General features: G+C 53.4%; 1 protein-coding gene across 3 annotated transcripts; it reads right to left on the bottom strand.

Moving 5' to 3' along the window:
• Positions 1-210: 210 nt before the first annotated feature.
• LOC117284997 (immunoglobulin superfamily DCC subclass member 3-like) lies at positions 211-4,576 on the bottom strand. Of its 3 annotated transcripts, XM_033760696.1 has the most exons (6): positions 4,511-4,576; positions 3,525-3,669; positions 3,203-3,333; positions 2,800-2,937; positions 1,350-1,508; positions 211-532 (listed from the first exon to the last, which is right to left on the bottom strand). In XM_033760696.1, the coding sequence occupies exons 1-6, from the start codon at positions 4,548-4,550 to the stop codon at positions 363-365; spliced, it is 783 nt and encodes a 260-aa protein (XP_033616587.1). In that variant the 5' UTR covers positions 4,551-4,576; the 3' UTR covers positions 211-362. The 3 variants fall into 3 exon arrangements, with proteins under 3 accessions (XP_033616587.1, XP_033616585.1, XP_033616586.1); XM_033760694.1 differs by having other exon boundaries at positions 455-1,508; XM_033760695.1 differs by lacking the exon at positions 4,511-4,576 and having other exon boundaries at positions 455-1,508; positions 3,525-3,838.
• Between the last annotated feature and the right edge of the window lie 6,754 nt (positions 4,577-11,330).

Below are 11,330 nucleotides of genomic sequence, written 5' to 3'. Positions count from 1 at the left end.
CCCAGAGGTCACCAGATTCCCCCATCTGAGAGACCGAGAAACTGAGTCCCTCCAGAAAGCAAGTGGTACATATATGATGGCGGTTTCCCACCAGCAAGGGGCAGGTGGGAACTCAAATCTCCACCCCCAGCCTGGCATGGTAGCGCACACCTATCACTCCGTCACTCAGGAGGCTGAGGTGGGAGGATCGCTACGAGTCCAAGGCCAGCCTGGACTATAAGCAAGACCCTGTCTCAAAAAATGAAAAAAAAAAAATCCACATCTCTACCCTCCCTGTCAAGTGCACTGTCCCGGCAGGAGGCTGCTTGTCCCAGGCCTCCTCCCTGTCCTGTCCCTGGGTGTCACCCAGCACACAGGACACGCTACCTGTTGTTATTCCTGAGTCTCACGTGGCCTCCAGGCCCCAGCACCTCCCCGTTCTTCAGCCACGTGACGTGAGGCGGTGGCTCTCCCTGGGCCTGGCAGGTGAACATGGCCGTGGTCCCAGCGGGCCTGGAGATGGACTGTGGGTGCTGCACGAACTCGGCTGGTGCTGGAGCACAGAAAAGCGTGTGGGGTCCACGCAGCCACTCCTGGTGACCCCTCCAGCTCCCTCCTTCGCTCACCCCAGAGGGGACTCCATGTTAACAACTACTCAAAAGACAGACATTGGTATCTGAGAGTAATCGACCTGAGCTCCTCGCTCAGGAAATTGTTAAATAAATAAATGTGCTAATAGGTTTGGCTGTACCTCCTGGACGGTAACGACGGAGACGGATGAGCCCTGGGTCCCGGTTCCCCAGTCCCCACACTCGATCCCAGCCTCCAGCCTCCATTAACACCCAGAAATGGAACGTTCCGTCACCTTCATTTGGATGGATTAAGGGCACCCAGGAAAGCCAGCCAAACACATTGAAGTTCCTAATTCCCCGACTCCTGTGCCTTCTGCTGTTCTCAAGGCAGGAGCAGACCTGGGACACCCCCAGAAATGGAACCACAAGCCCCGTCACAGCGACCATCGAGCCCAGGGCAGGGCTGGGGGGGCGTTGCATGCAAGGCGAGTGCGGCTGTGCAGGGTGTGAAAATGACAGGCAGGCAGGTGTGAGTGCGGCAGGGCCACATGTGTGAATGAGATGGCACGTGGGGGAGGGATGTGTGACAAGGGGTGGGGACAACCAGCTGAGACAGAAAGTGGCAAGGACTCCTGGGGTGGGGGGGCAGGGCTGGCACCAAGAGGCTGTGTCCCCAACACATGTTCCTGGGGCGCAGAGCCTCTGCCTTTGCCTGGCCTGGGGCCTGGGGAGACAGAGGGTGCCGAGGAGCTGGGAACAGGGCAGGAGGCTGCTCCTCCCACCTGGACATCGTCCTACCTTGCACCACCAGCCGGCCCTGCGCCGTCCTCCTCACCCGCGTGCCTGGCCTGTTGGCTGCGCACACGTAGACACCCGAGTGCTGCACGGTCACGTCAGAGATGATGAGGTTCCCCGTGCCCAGCACCTGGATGCCCTCTACACCGATGGGGCGGCCATCTGGGAAGGGCAGGGGCGAGCCTTCACCAGCCTTCCAAGGGGCTGTCACCTCTCTTTCCTTTCTTTTTTCAGTACTACAGATTGAACCCAGGGTCTTCTCACTGACCTACATCGCCAGTCCTTTTTTATTTTGAGGCAGGATCTTGCTAAATCACTAAATTGCCCAGGCTGAGCTCAAACTTGTGATCCTCCTGCCTCAGCCTCCCCCAGTGCTGGGATTACAGGAGTGTCTCACCACTACTGGCTAAGGAAGCCCAGAGAAGGGAAAAACCCTCCAGCCTCAGCACCAGGGCCTGAGTTCTGACCCCAGCACCACCTCAAACTCACTGCTGACCTTCAAGCCACTTCTGTTTCTCAAGCCACACAGGAAGGGCTTTGGATTAAAATTCCCAGCCCGGTCTATCTCCCTTTGAAAAAGTTCCGGGATGGAATACCCATTCCACTGTAGGGTGCTGGGTCACAACAGCCACTAACAGAAATGCTCTGAGAAGTCCTGCAGTCAAAGGACCCGAGGAACTTGGTTTCCTAAACTTGTCAGGCCATCAAGTCTTTCTTTCCCTCCTGATGGATCACACTTTGGGTAATGTGGGACCAGATGGTCCCTTCAGGGCCCAGTGGCCGCTCCTGATGGCGAGGCCACTCTTTCCAGCCTCTCCCAGGGATCTGGGCCCTCCCCCAAACCCAGGATCAGATTAGCACAGTCAGAACACAAGGAGACAGCTCCCCATTCAGGCCCTGAAGTGGTGAAATCTACTCCATTATCCAGCCTGGGGCCCCTCCTTCCCCATCACTCAGCTGCTACAATGTGGCAGTGTCCCTGTGAATACGGCCCCACCCCACCCCTCCGCAGCCTCCTTCCCCCGTGACCTCTCCGCTCAGACAATGTGGGCCCATCTGCACCCTTTCCTTTCTTCCTTCAGCTGCCCAGGGATTTAGGCTGGGGACACAGGGGGACAGACTAGAGGATGGGGGGCCCATAGCGAGGTTGAGAGTTTGAGGGACCTGGGATTGCATAGCTGGGGGTGTGGTCAGGGGACGGAGGGCAGGGGCCAGTGCAGGCAAGGGTCCTTGGAGAGGGAGATGGGATGGGATGCCAGGGTAACCCAGGGAGCTAAGCCTGTCCCAAGGGGGCCGGAATTCGATGGACAGAAGAGGGGACCCAGCCCTCCCCAGGACACAGGCAGGAACTGACCGCCATGGAGAACAGACAGGATTCAGAGCCCCCCAGAGCCGATGATGGGACCCAGAGCCCTGCCCTCCCAGGGGGGCCAGACTGTGGGCTGAGGCTCACCCAGGCGGCTCCAGGACACAATGGGGCGTGGGTTACCCGTGGCGACGCACTCCAGCACCGCAGTCTGGTGCACCGTCAGGGTGAGGTTCTCAGGCCCCACTAGGATCATGGGTTCCTTGTAGGCCCCGGAGCCCGAGCCTGGGAGGAGAAGACCATATTCCCTCACTCCAGCTGGGAGCTTCTTCCTCACCCCACCCAATGTCCGCAAAGGACAGACACCACCCCAGAAACCAAGTCTCAGGGGCCCGGGGAAAGCAGGGGGATTCAGCAGGGGACAGTGGGGTTTTCCAGGTGAAGCAGAGCGAGGCCTCCATGCCAGCTGCAGCGCACACTCTGAGCCCCGTTCTAGGTAAGCACGATGCATACGCTTGGCCACCAAGCCCTGGAGGCCAGGGACCCTCACCTGATACCGTAAGCCGGGCCCCGTGGCTGATTCGGACACTGGCGATGTTCGAGGCCACACAGTGGAAGACACCACTGTCCTCGGCCCGGAGGCCTGTGATCTGCAGGACCCCCTTGGGCAGCAACGTGTACCTGAGGACAGGTAGGCAGCACAGTTATTGGCACTGTGGGCCACAGGGGCATGGAGTGTCAAGACCCAGCCCGGGCCCTGTGCACTGCTCCAAAGACACAGTTGTCACAGGCAGGTTCGTGTGCCTAGAGCCCGGGCCACTGTCTCCAAGTAGAGTTGCGACCAGCTTCTCATCCCTCCAACCGGGACTCACCTCTCGTTGTCTGTGTCGATGGGCACTCTGTTCTTTTCCCACGTGATCAGGGGCTTAGGAAGCCCGTGGATTTGGCACTGGAAGCGGGCCACACCACCCTCCTCGCCCACGGTGGCCTGGGGGTGCACATGGAAGTCCGACATAGCTGCGGAAGAGAGCAAGGTGGGTGAAACCTGCTGGGGCAGAGGAGAGGGCTGGGGCTGGCACTGTGCCCTGGAGCTCAACCAAGAGGGGACAGAGGTGTGCAGTGGCAGACAGGCTGGCTGGGCCCCTTTGAGGGAGGTCTAGGACAACGCCAGGACGGCCACACTTCCACAGGGACAATTCAGCCTGTGTGCGCAGGCATCCCCAGAACGGACCCAAGAAGGCCAACCAGGGAAAGCACTGATCCCAAGTCTGCGCCCCACTTTTTCAGCTGCTTTCAGATTTATTTTCACCAACTCTTCCTGCAGGATGCCAGCCCTGAGTATTATGCTCCACATCTTACTGCACTGGAAACTGAGGCCCAGGGGAGGGGTGATTAGTCCAATGTGGCCCAGCAGGGACACCACAAAGTTGTCAGACCCTGGTTAGTAGGCTTCCTTCCCCCTTCCCTTTTTTATCCCCCACCCCTGGTTCTTCTGTAGTTTCTCGTGGTGCCCCAAGAGGGTGGTGCACCGCCCAGGGTGACAAGCTCTGGAAGACTGTCAAACCTACCAATCTACATTTCAATGTGTCATAAATATTCAGGGGCCCCTCTCCACCTTTTGGGGATCTAAACTCACTGCTTCAATTCTGGTCTGCAGAGCTGGGTGCAGAGGGGCTGTGACAGACCCCCTTCTCCCAGCGTGAGGCTGGTTAAGTGTCCTCCTCACCCTCACCCCCACCAGGCGCAGGCCCCTCTCCTGAGGCTTGGCAGGGCCCCGCCCACCCAGGCTCCAGCTTCAGGACTCAGGCTGCAATTGCATTAAAACCCACTTTGCTTCGAGTGCGGGAAGGCGGCTCACCATCTGTCCAGGCAGGCAGCCCCTCCCTCAGGCACTCCATCAACTGGGACAGTCGCTCCCCTCCCCTACAGTGCAGCTTGTCGCTGCTCCTGCTCTGCACTCCCTGGTGTAGCAGGCAGCCCTCCCCACAAGCCCGACACCCTGTCTCAGGCCCCCTCCAGCCACAGGCCTCTTGAGGACTCCAGGCTGCCCAGAAAGGCCGTGCCTTTGTGCCCTTCTACCCAGAGTCCCTGGGGGCTGGCTCCTCCTTTATGGCACATTCCCATCTCATTTGCATGTGGTTCATTAAATATAAACATGCGTAAAACCCCTGCCCTGCCTCCTCCTCTTCATGGGCCTCCTGGGAGTGTGGCGGATGGGTGTGTATGCCTCGTACATATGTGAGGGGCTGCGCTCCATGCCTGTGGCCTGGGTGGCACCTGGATGGGAATGGGGGATTGAATTCCACAGCTCCAGTGGCTGGCATGTGACTCTGGTACTGTGTACATTACGAAGCCCATGTGTTCCATGTAGGTTCAGTTCTTAGAGAAGGTACCTGAGGCCCGGGGGTGGCCTGGTGGGTGCCCCACCAGCATGGTGACAGGACCTCCAGGGATCACTGACAATTGCCAGCCCAGTCTCAGGCCAAAACCTGCAGGCCAGCCGGAGGGTTAGAGAGGGGCCTCAATGGCCAAAGGAGCCCCTCTAGTGCCTGTGTCCCCAAACACCAGGAAGGTTGGCTGCAGGCCTGGGGAGTATCTAGCGCACCCGTGATCCTGGTTTCTGGCTCTACATCTGTCCCTCCTGGGGCTCTGCCCATTTGGGAGCCTGCCCCCTTCTTGCTCCAGCTGGAGAGAAGCTCCAAGCCCCCCAGGGACAGGGGCGGGGACTAATGGCTCTGCTGACTGCAGATGCCTCCTCATTAAGGAGCCAAGCCTTTTGTGCCTCTGGCCCCCATTCTGGGCTCCCTTGAGACACCTAGTGCTGGGAGCTGGCCTGAGGACAGACAGACCAGGAAGGGGCTGCCGCTTCTTGGGGAGCAGGAGGGAGAAAGTCCAGTCTCCCCAGACCCCACCCACCTTGCCATAGTGCCTGGGCTCATAGTGAGTTCCAGGTCAGTCTCAACTACACAGTGAGACCCTGTCTCAAAAAAAACAAAGGAAAAAAAAATAGGGCCAGGGATTTAGCACAGTGATGCCGCCACCTACCTTGCAAGTGCAAGGACCCGAGTTCGATCCCCACTCTGGCTGGGGATCCTGGGCTTCCCTGGGGGTCCTCCCTAGCCACATCTTCCCTCCATCAGAGCAGCTCCTCATGGAACTTCTCTGTCAGCAGTACTGGATGTGTTCTGGGTGCTTGAAGAGTAGGTTTGCCTTGTAAAATGTTTTAAAACCACTTCGAAGCAAATTCTGTCACTTTACAAAGGGGAAACTGAGGCCTAGCCCTTTGCTGGGATGACCTTGGGGTCCTCAGCAAGTTTTAGTGAGCACCCAACCAGAATGAATTTTGAAATAGCCTCTTGGAGGGGAGATAAGGAGGCCTAGGAACAGTTCCCAACCCTGTGCCTAGGACCCCAACTGGCCTTGTCCCCAGGGCTCCTTTTGACTTCCGCTCCCCACACTCTGGTCATCCCTGCACATCCCTTGGGGACTCAGGCCTTGCTGGGGGACCAGGTATGCAGCATACACAAAGGCCCTTGTCCGGAGCCACAGCCTAAGCAGGCTACTCAGTTTAGCTGCCTTCATTTCCTCCAGATGTTCCTTTCATCACAGGGTTGGGGAGGAAGGATCTCACACTGCTTCTCTCTGGTCTCAGGAGGGAAGATGCTTGGTTCACAAGTCTGTTCTTGCTCTGGCTGAGCAAGGTAGCAAGGCTGGGGCCAGGGTCTGTCCTTCACAGTGTCTTTCTGCAGAGGGGGTTCTTGAGTGGCTGGACTGAGGGCTGAAGCTCTAAGCCCTGAGTAAGTCCATCTTGAAGTGCTGCTGTGATGTTGGCTGCTGATGCTTGGCACTTGTTGGCCTAGTGGGACAGTTTTGGGACCCTCACTTCAAGCTGGGAGATGTGATGGGGCAACAGGCACTGACTGGAAGCCCACCAGGTGTGGGGCAGAGAAAGCAATGGGAAAAGGAAGAAGAAAGCATCTTGGGCCCCAAGCAATCTAGCAATCTAGCAAGGAGTCTCCCAGCCCTTTCCTGCCCTCCCAGGCTGTGGAAGGGACCAAGGGGCTGAGAGTGAGCCTGGCCTTTGGTTGGGCTGGGAGGGAGCAGAATGAGGCAGGAAGCGATTCCTGGACACCCCTATAAATCACCCCAAGGGGAAGGGTCTCCGGAGAGCCAGATCTAGGGCAGCTCAGGGAGGGGAGCGGGGACTTCACTCCCGGTCCAGGACCTCTGGTGAGGTCAGGCCTGGATGTGATTAGACAGGCTCCAGACAGGCAGAGGGGCCAAAAAGGGTCAAGCCAGAGCACTGGGAAGGAAGTTCCGGCCTCCCACCCTTTGGCCACAGCCAGATTCCTATCCGGTGTGTGATGATAAAAAGACCTGTGGTCCTATGTGGATGGAGAATTCAAAGCACAGCCTTTGAGAAAGCTGGTATCACTGGGGATGTAAGGCAGTGACTGTCCCCTGCTGTGCAGCCATTCAAAAGTGGTGACTGTGTACCAGACTCTTCCAAAGTATCCACCCCTGTGAAGGACCAGGGACACAGCCTCTGGGATGTCCAGCCCCTTGGACAACTAGGACAACTATATACCATTTTGCTTACACAACATCCATGCCTGAATCCTACACACTGCCACCCACTTCCCCTAACTTTTCCCTCTAGAAGCACATTTCAAAAGTATTGGCTCAGTGTTTGTGAGGGGTCAGTTCCAGCATCACCTAAACATATTAAAATCTGTGGATACTTAAGTTCTTTATATAAATTGTGGTAGCATTTGCATATAATCTATGCATACCCCCCTGCATTATTTTAAATCTTTTCTAGATTACTTATGATTCCTACTACAAGTGCTATGAAAATCTTTTTTTTTTTTTTTACCAGGGATCAAACTCGAGTCCTTGTGCTTGCAAGGCAGGCAGCAGAACCACTGAGCTAAATCCCCGGCCCATGAAAATTATTCTTATAACATATTATTTAGAGAATGATGACAAGAAAAACATTTGTACATATTCAGTATAGCTGCTCTTTTTTTTTTTTTTTTGCCATGCTGGGGATGGAACCCAAGGCCTCCTATATGCTAGGTAAGTTCTCTATCACTCCCCACACCCCAATTTAAAAATACATTTTTTAAATTTACCATGGTTGAATCTAGGACTTGGAACTTGCAGATACAAAAAGCCAATTGTAGTAGCAGTAGTGGCTAACTGTGAAGTACTTGATATGTGATCAGTCCAAATTGAGATGGGCCTTCAATATAATTTAGACACTGGATTTTGAAAACTTAGTATATTAAAAAAGAAAAGATAATAATTTTTAGGGAAATACTTACTAGAATGAGTTCTATTAAAAATACAGAAAATAGTTGGGCGTGGTGGTGCATGCCTGTTATCCCAGCACTCAGGAGGCTGAGGCAGGAGGATCACTGTGAGTTTGAGACCAGCCTGGGCTCATAGTGAGTTCCAGGTCAGTCTCAACTACACAGTGAGACCCTGTCTCAAAAAAAACAAAGGAAAAAAAAATAGGGCCAGGGATTTAGCACAGTGATGCCGCCACCTACCTTGCAAGTGCAAGGACCCGAGTTCGATCCCCACTACCTAAATAAATAAATAAATAAATAAAACAGAAAATAAGCTGGGTAGGTGGCACACACATCTTGTGTCAGTTACTCTGGAGTCTAGGAGTTTGATGTCAGTTTGGACAGCCTGGAAAGACTTCATTTCAAAACAAAACAACACACACGCACACGCACACACACACGCACACACACACATATAAAACAATCAGAAAATGGGTATTGATGGGAAGTGGAGAAATTGGAACCCTTCGCATTGCTGATGGAAAAGTACCATGAGGTAGCTGCTCTAGAAGATGGTATGGCAGTTCCTCAAAAAATTAGAGATCAGGGCTGGAGGGTGGCTCCATGGACAGCATGTTTTTAGCTTGCACCAGGCCCTGAATTTGATCTCAGTACCATAAACAAACAAACAAACAAATAAATGCAATTACCATATGATCTAGCAATTCCACTTGAAGGTACATACCCAAGGCAATTGAAACCAGAGACTCAAAGAGATATGTAATAATGCTCACAGCAGCACTATTCACAACAGATAAAAGGGGGAAACAAGTCTTGTCTATCAACAGATAAATGAGTGAACAAAATGTTGTCTCTACCCACAATGGACCATTAGCTTTAAAAAGGAGGAAATTCTAGACACAGGCTACAACATAGGTGAACCTTGAGGATAAGCCAGTCATAAAACTTACATGCGACATATCTAGAGTAGTCAAGTTCACAGAGACAGGAAGAATAATGGTTGCCAGGGGCTGGGGAGAAGGGTAAATGGAAATTCGTATTATTGTTTAATGGAAAATATGGGTATTATAATTATTATTATATATTGTTTAACGGGAAACAAGAGTTTCATCTCGCACAGTTTTACAAGATGAAAAGTGTTGTACAGATGTATGGTGGTGGTCACACAACAGTGTGAACACACTTAATGCCATAGAACTGCATACACTTCCAAATGGTTAAGATAAACCAGGCGTGGTGGTGCAGGCCCGCAATCCCAGCACTCCCGGAGGCTGAGCCAGGACGATCCTAAGTTTGAGCCCAGAGAAGGGCTGGGGATTTAGCTCAGTGGTTCTGCCGCTTGCCTTGAAAACGTGAGGTCCTGAGTTCAAGCCCCACTACCCAAAAAATAGTTTGAGCCTAGCCTGGACAATTTAGCAACTCAGTGAGACCTTGTCTCAAGATAGAAATTTTAAAGAGGGCTGGGGATGTTGCACCTTGTGAAGACACAGAGTTCAAACACTAGTACCACAAAAAAAAAGAAAAATCAATTAATCAATAAAAATAAAACTCTGTTCCTTAGTCTCTCTAGCCACATTTTAAGTGCATAACAGCCACAAGTGGCTCCTGGCTACATCCCTGAGAAAATGACACAGCCATGACAGAAAGTCATGTCAGGCAGCGCTGGTCAAGACCCAAAGCCGAAGAACCCTGGCCACCTTCTTCTGTCCAGCTCTTTCTCCCTAGCTGCTGTGCCTTCACCAGAAAGGACCCTGTCTCACAGCTTCCTCAGTAGCCTCCTCTTGGCCATGTGACATCAAGACCGAGGACAAGGCCCACACCGGATCCTGTGCTATGGCTGTCACACTACATATCAGAGAAGGTCTCCTTGAGGGGAACACCTACTTGGAACTTTAGTAGAGGCACAGGTAACAGCACAGGTTCTAGAAGCAGAAGGAGCTAAATTCAGATATCAACACCCCCATTCTGAGCCACGTGACCTTGGGCAAGAGACACAATCTCCCAAAGTCTCTACTTCTCACTTTATGCTACTACCTATGGAGAGTCTGATGAGATATTTGTAAAGAGCTTACAAATATTAAATACCCGCTCCTTACTGCTGAGGGAAAAATGGTAAAATCTTAACCGAAGAAGCTGGGTGTGGTGGTATACATCCGCAGTCCTAGCACTCTAAGAGGCTGAGGCAGCAAGATTGCAAGTTTGAGCCCAGCCTCAGCCACTCAGCAACTTTGTCTCGAAATAAAAATAATTAAAAACAGACGACAAGGGATATAGCTCAGTACGAAAGCCTTGGGTTCAATCCCCAGTACCAAAATAATTTTTAAAATAAACAAATAAATAATCGGGTCAGAAGGGAGTTGAGAGTTTTGGAGGAGCAGGGTGGGCAGACTTTTCAAGGGGAGGAGCCATTTTCTTTGGGAGACATGAATGCTGAGGGACTTGGTGAGGACCCTCATTTCCAAGGGCTGAATGGTAAGGGGGCCATTTGGGGGTGGGGAGCAGCCGGGTATAAACCAGGGCTTGGCCTCTTTTGTCACACTGCTGCCCAGGGGCTTCGCAGAGGCCTCAGCAGAGAAGCTGTCAGTTGGAAGAGGCCACTAGGTAATTGAGGCCTTGATTTCTCTAGTAAAATGTTTACGAAGCCTATAAACTCATGCCTTTATTGGCCAGGCTCATTCCGGGGGTTGGATGTGACTCTCTGAGGTGTAGTTAAAACACCTGCTGAACTCAGGCACTTAACTGCAGCCCTGGTGTCCACCCAGACCCACCAAAGCCACAAGGCACAGCCACCGGGGGCACCATGGCCCCCAGAGGGCAAGAGAGGCAGCTAGGACCTCCTCACACACTTTTTAAACCCCTCAAAGCCCTCATAACGTGGTGGCAGAGACCCCGAGACCTCTTCACAGCACCCCTTCCACAGTGGCCACTGGTCTTGTTGTCCCCAACAGCCAGGTCCCCTCTTAGCCTCTGACTGGGCTCTGTTAGAGAAAAAAGCCCCATGGTGACAATGAGCCATGGTCACTTGTGACAGGGAAAGCAGCACTTGGGATACCTGGATTTTCTTCTGGGCTTCCTAAAAAGACTCTGATAGTTCAGCTGAAGGTGTGAGTCCAAAGAGTATGTTGGGAGGAGGGGCTGGGTGGGGTCTGGGTGTTGGAATAGGCCTGGGTGGACAGGCTGGGACAGCTTCCAAGAAGTGGCAGCTCGGTGTCCCTTCTCGGCTTCTCTGGGGGCTGCTGATCCATCTGGGCCTTTACCTGGTGACCCTGCTCTGCAAAGCCTCTGCATCCTTTTGTCTCCCTCCTCAGTCTCCCTCCAGCCCTCATCCCCTGCCAAGGGCCCCTGAACCCCAGCCCCTCTCCC

The sequence above is a fragment of the Fukomys damarensis genome, unplaced genomic scaffold (assembly GCF_012274545.1).
Source record: "Fukomys damarensis isolate Sample0158 unplaced genomic scaffold, DMR_v1.0_HiC HiC_scaffold_73684, whole genome shotgun sequence".
NCBI classification, from domain to species: Eukaryota; Metazoa; Chordata; class Mammalia; order Rodentia; family Bathyergidae; genus Fukomys; species Fukomys damarensis.
The sequence above is the reverse complement of the archived record's forward strand: the minus strand, read 5'-3'. Positions and strand labels throughout refer to the sequence as shown.